General features: G+C 37.7%; 1 protein-coding gene across 1 annotated transcript; it reads right to left on the bottom strand.

The window, feature by feature from the left end:
* Positions 1-636: 636 nt before the first annotated feature.
* On the bottom strand, positions 637-5,904 carry LOC132042830 (protein ALTERED PHOSPHATE STARVATION RESPONSE 1-like). Its single transcript, XM_059433344.1, has 5 exons — positions 5,349-5,904; positions 4,470-5,305; positions 3,936-4,135; positions 2,946-3,169; positions 637-2,280 (listed from the first exon to the last, which is right to left on the bottom strand). The coding sequence occupies exons 1-5, from the start codon at positions 5,690-5,692 to the stop codon at positions 1,536-1,538; spliced, it is 2,349 nt and encodes a 782-aa protein (XP_059289327.1). The 5' UTR covers positions 5,693-5,904; the 3' UTR covers positions 637-1,535.
* Between the last annotated feature and the right edge of the window lie 752 nt (positions 5,905-6,656).

A 6,656-nucleotide genomic window follows, 5' to 3' on the forward strand; every position in this document is an offset into this window, starting at 1 on the left:
CTCCATATAACTCGTCTAATATGGTTACTCCACCAGCAACATCATAAGGTTTTGCCGCATTTAGCAATTCCCAACAACCTTGGAGGCAAGAGGGTTTGGCGAACCTCGTTTTCGACGTTCCTCAGACTAGCACCTCATTTCGACCTCTTCACTCAGATCTGGATGTGAAGGGTGTCGAACATTACAATCCTGAAAGATATGAAATGGTTAAAGAAAAAATTGAAAGATGAAGGATATAATATGGTACAAATACGGAGTATAAATTTATGTGTAAAAATCTATCAAAATTGCAATAATAAGAGTAAAATAACTTTTAAATAAATGGTTTATAGTCTAAGAATGTTAAAAAAAAAAAGTTTATTAGGATGTGGTCACGAACTACAAAAAAAAATCAATCTCGTCTTAAATTTGAATCTGCAACTTTATTTTCTTTAAGTCACGAGAGTCGCAATATAAACGAACTTAAAATAAAATAAAAAAGCACATTTTGATGGTTTAGTAGCGAAATGCTAAAAATTAAAAAAAAAAAAAAAAAAAAAACCACATTTCGCTAGACACCAAACAAAATGCTAACAAATAATAAGAAGAAAATTTAATTGCATTTCACTGGGATTGTAAGGAAATGCGAAATATTAAAAAAAAAATTAAAACATTTCGCTGGTAGCTCAACGAAATGGTATTTTAAAATTATTTTTTTTTTAACAAAATGACAGAGACGTTAATGTTATTTAACATTTAGTTGGTTGCCCAACGAAAAACCCATTTTGGTATAGAAAAAATAAGGACATGCCATTTTTGTCTTTAAGCTAGAAAGCCATTTTGGCGCCGGATTCTTAAGAAACACGTCCCTATTCAACAACCAAAATACAACTAATGTAATATCTCTAGTCTGATCCCATGCTTAATGTCAGGCAACTGCAGTTTCATGACTTACATCACCAAACAGCCTCAGTCGCAGAACACCCCTTACAAAAATGAAGTGTCGTTGGTCTCGAAAGAACGACTCCAATACCTCTATTCTCCCGACATTCCAGCTTGGCGTCCCGGCATCACGCACCTCCCTCTTGCCAATAACAACCCGAACCAATCACTCCCCCCCTCCTTCCCGACACCCCAGCTTGGTGATCCTAGACTTCAAGTCAAGTCCATCTGATTATCTCCAGCAATCAATTTTCAGATGTTCATCAACAGTAGTTCCAACAAGACAGTTTTCATCTTTAAACATTTCCTGCCTGGTAAGTATATTATTGTTGGAACAAATCCAAGGAGACTGCTAAAATTGAAGGTTCAAGAATATCTGATCTGAGCATTGCAAAAAGTTCCCGTTGCAACAACTCAAAAGGCATATTGCTGTCAGCTTAGTTTATTACATCTGTTTTCTGCGAAGGAGGATGAAACTGATCAAGCTGTAACAATGCTACAGCAAGAGTAGCAAGTCCGACGAGGCTTCATTTCCCTTTGTCTCCCAACCTGGAATCTCTATAATTTCTAATTAGAGAATAAGCATATCCGGGTGCCGGAAAGAGCAAGCAATGCTATGACACTGCCTCAGGCTCTCGAGCAAATCTATCCTCCTCAATACGTTGCAAAAGCTCCTCGTATACCTTCAAGGAGTTAGCAGTGAACCTTTCTATGGCCTCAAATATACGTTGTAGACCAACCTGAAAACTACTATTTTTGCTAGTCTCGCTCTGGTAAACATGCCTATTTAATGAGAGACTATTTTCCTCACCAGAGACCAGAACTATTCTTTTGTCTAGTGCATGAATCCCCTTTTGTATCTTCTGGTCTTCCCTCTCAAGGTTCTTCACTTGTCGCTCCATATCCTTATTCACCATCATCTTTTGGCGCAATTCCAGCTTATCTCGCTCCCAGAGCTGAAGCACATTTGTAGCAAAATCTCGCATACAATCAACCACCTCTTTCTCAGAAACCCTTTCAAATGCTTGTGACCAATGATTACAAATGACAAAAATAGGGGGAGCGCCAATCCTACCAGGAGAAAAGGGAGCTATTCCATCGTCTGTTTCTTCAGGCACGTATAGAAGAAATTTCATAAGCCAATTGTTCAATGCTCTTACATAGCCTTTTTGTGCGCTCACCCAACAAGAGAAACTCAAAGTCCAGTTCAAAAGCTCATGCTCAAGTTGCAGAGTGGCTTCAAGATTAGCATCACTGAAGTGTTTGTGCGATGCAATGTCATCTAATCGTTTTGCAGCTTCAATGGCTACGCATTGGTGGCGATGGCAATCCAGCATCGATTTCCACATTCTACTTAACCTACACACAAGAACCACACAAGAGACACTTAAGAGTTGGAAATAATAGATAAATGTATAATCAGTGAAGAGACAAAAAGTCATCGAGAAAACTTGGAAGTGATTAGACTGATACTAGAACAAGAAAAGATATCAACTGCTGCAGCATTTATGCACTCGGCTTGTAAAAATTATATTATGAAGTTTCATGAACATGTTCACTGACCCAAGATGGAAATCAAGTATTTCCATAGAGCCTAAAATTGCAGCTCAATTTAATGGTAGTCTACATCCTAACTATTTTAGCAGTAACTGTGATGGCTAACTGAATACAAAAGTATTATAAGCAGAAATTCTTCATATGTTTTGTTCTTTTTATTGCCCCAAGGATAAAGAAAACCGAACAACATTTTATACCATAACTTTTTTTAATTATTCAGGTAAGTAGATTATTTTAGATGGTGGATTAGACAGACGCATATGAAGAAGCTGTTAAGAGATAAGCTTGTAGAGAAAATTAAAAACTCGAAATCAAAATGTAACAAAGTCGACCCTTTTCACTTCCATGTATAAAGGAAACTAATAATAGCAAAACCATGCAGAAAGTTCTTCACAATCTCAGCAAGAATTTTTATATGCCAATAGCTATTTGTTGCCCATTCAATAAGGTCCACAAAATGCACATACCCCTGAATGAGTTCATTCAGTTGTGGCCACAACTCTTCATCCCTCAACTTGTTTATCTTCTCAGAAATCTTATCAACTACCTGAATTGCAATTCTAATCTTTGAGGAGAGACTTAAAACCAATTTTCTGGTCATGTCAACCTTGTGAGAGTCGGCACCCCTTTCATCTAATTGCTTCAGCTTTCGACTTTTCCTTTCATGAAGCACCCTTATCTTCTCCTCCGCCTGAAAACCACAACCACAATCACATAATAACCAAGCAAAGTAAATACATCATTATCATGCAAATTGCACAGCTGATGCTAATTGCTAGTCAAACAGAATACAAGTCACAGGAATAATTGCAGCTAATAAATTGGGAGAAGAAAGGAGGAAGAGAAGTCAAAATTCTAATCAGATTGAACACCTAGAAACTAGTACAAACAACAACAGCAGATTGAACACCAAGAAACTAGTACAAAGAGACTCTCAGAAACCTACAGAGATTGACAAAGAAAGGAGCTCTATGACAAACTGAGGGGACATAGGCAGTGCCTATTAGGTTACACCTTTTCTTAGGACAAATGCAAGTAACACATGCCATAAAAGAAGATATGATGATCAACCAACTGTAATTCAGAAGATAAAGATCCGTTAAACTGATATGAAAGCATTCAAGCAAAGAAAATTATCTACTCTACATTAGCGAAGCAACATTACAAGATTAAAAAGTACACATGTGCAGCATTAGAATTTTTCTATTAGCGCAGAGAAACATGGATTGTCTATAAAAGTTCTAAATGTATCAAGCACCAAATGGTTCCTTTTCTTATTACTACGTACTAGACAAAGGAACAAACAATCTTAATTCCTCACATCATTTAACGTACATATAGAGCAGGCAAACAAGACCGGTAACTGCCATCCTACAAAACTAAACGACTCATTCAAAGTTTGTAAATGATAGACAATTGGGCAAAAAGCAAAGAAGAGTGAGTAGATCAAATAATACCTTAACCTCCTCAAACAGTTTCTTCTCCCAGAGGTACAGCTTCTGTAATGTAGAAGAAATGTTTCTAGGCCTTGAACTAATATCTCCTTCTACATCTAAAATGGCATAATCAGCAACCTCAATCGCAGCATTCTTTGATGTAGAAGGTAGGGCGAGTACAGACGAGGAAGGGGCAATGGAGTGCAACATCTTGGAAGAAACTATCCCAATGAAAAGTAAAAGATCAATTAGGCACAACCTCAAAGATCAACAACACCAATTGTACTACTTGCACTAATAAAAAGAAATTAAATGGACACGACGCTAGCTCATTGTCAAAGCTCACAAACATAAAGACAAAATCTTTACAAGGAAAATGACATCAAAAATCAAACTTGATCACAACCACATCGGGTAACTCTGGTTCAATCCCTGTATTTCTGTTGAAAATTTTATTTAATATGTACAAATAACCTATCCAAAACCCAATAAGCAAAAAAGTTATAATTCAGAACCCATAAACTAATAATCCCGGCTCCGCCTCTGACCACATACCTTGATATGTGGCGTGCTTACGGTTGTGAGGAAGTTTTCCAACCTCGAGCATCTTAGCAACCTCATTCCCCGACTCCGAAGCTCTCTCAAATTGAACCTGAATCTCCTTCACAACATCCGAATCGCTCTTAAAACTAGCTACATTTCCCCGGCTCTCCTCCTCATTAACCACTTTCTTATCCACCATGTGCACTTCATACTCAACCGGATCATCCTCATCCTCGTTCAATGAACTCGGCCTCGACCGGTGTTGTATCGACTCTGAATCAACACCCTTCTCATTCTCATTCACCTCAACTGCCTTAACAACCTCATCCACAAACCTTTTTTCATCCTCACGAACTCCCTTAACAACAACATCATGATGTTCAAAATCCTCATCATTTTCCAAATCAGGTATACCTTCCTCTTCTCTCACCTCTCTTGAGTCTTTACTTCTACTACTTGGCGTATATAACACAGGATAACTCTCAAAAACGTTCAAGAATTCCCACGGTGAACTCCTCGGCGGTGACGGTGGTGGCGGTGGTTGTTTCGAACTCGAAGCCACCAATGTGGGCCCCACCACAGCCCCACCATAATTCGGATAACCCGAGTAGTTGTCATAAGAGTTCGGGTTTGGATTCAGGTTCGGGTTATTGGCATAAGGATAATAAGAAGTAGAGTGTACAGGTTCACTCATATGAACAGTATCAGTACTCATTGGTAGTTGTTCATAAGTAACTGAAGGCATTGTTTGGTTCCTCATAAAATTCATATGCATAAAACCATCTAAACCAAGCATTTCTTGATCCCCATAAACAAACGGACCATACTGATGATGATGATGAAGAAGTGTTAGGAATATCAGAATGTTGGTTAGGAATATGATGTAAAGATTCAGAACGGGACACGTGGTCATCATCATCAGAATCAGAATGAAAATGAAGATGTGAACTAGAACTAGAGTGAGAAACATTATTCTCATCAATGGCAACATTAACAGGATGTCTAGGGGGGTCATTTTTAGGTGAATGAGGGGTAGAATTAGAGTTAGAAAGATGAGTATTTTGTTGGAAAAAATTATGTAAAGAGAGGCCAATGTTTTTGAGTGAGTGAAGATAAGCTAAATGGGCTTCAGCTAAAGCGTAACGGTAATGAATAGCTTCATCAAGAAAGGTGCAACGGTCACGGCAAAGAGTCACCGCCGGTAGATCATCAATCTTGGACGTGGTGCAACCCATTATTAATTTAAATTAACTAAACAAATAAAGAAAGATACTTGTTGGAGAATGATTGTTGGGTGTTATTAATAAATTAAATTAAGGGGGGTGTGGGGTTGTGAGATTTGTGTGAAAATGAAATAAAGAAAGGGATGGGGGAGAGTGGTAGAATGAGGAGTTTTGTAGAATTTTTAGGTTTGTGTGGGGGAATTAGAGAGTGATAGAATTATTATTAGAGGAATGGATGGGGAAGAGACGATTAAAGATGGAATCTTTGCCAGCTCGGAGATTTGTCGTCTGTTTCTAGTTTAGCAGAGAGAGAGTGAGAAAAGGGATGCATCGGCTAACCAAGGGGTGGGGTGTGTTGCCCAAGAGAAAGTTGTAAAAGCACATTGGATAGGGGAGAGAGAAGTGGAGACTGGAGAGTTACATGGGTAAAGAACAGTACTTCCTCTGTCCCATTCTATAAGAAAATGTTTGACTGATCATCAAATTTAAGAAATAAAGAAAAAAAATTAAAATTTGTGATTTAAAAAATAGAAATTTATGTGACTAGAAATGATTTTATTAAAGGTAAAAAGATAAATTTAAAATTGAATTGCTACTAAATATAAAAAGATGTTATTCTTTTTTGGATTGAGAAAAAAAAAATGTCATGTAAATTAGGACATAGTGAACAATAAAGAGAGGAAAAACAAAAAGGGTGCACCGGATAACCAAGTGGGACTGACTAAAAAAAGTAGAGGGTCATATAAACTGGGACAGATGGAGTAGTGAAGGGAGGGAGAGAAATGGGTGCACTGACCTAACCAAGGGGTGGGGGTGGATGGGGCTTGGGGTGGGGGTATGTTGCCAAAGAGAAAGGTGTAGATCTATGTATTTATTTATATATAATTGTGGGCATTAAGAGAGTTTGTCTTTTTGTTAAATATCATTATTTTTGTCCTTCGAAAATAAATTGAATGGTTACAACTACTGAAATAAA

The sequence above is a fragment of the Lycium ferocissimum genome, unplaced genomic scaffold (assembly GCF_029784015.1).
Source record: "Lycium ferocissimum isolate CSIRO_LF1 unplaced genomic scaffold, AGI_CSIRO_Lferr_CH_V1 ctg1821, whole genome shotgun sequence".
NCBI classification, from domain to species: domain Eukaryota; kingdom Viridiplantae; phylum Streptophyta; class Magnoliopsida; order Solanales; family Solanaceae; genus Lycium; species Lycium ferocissimum.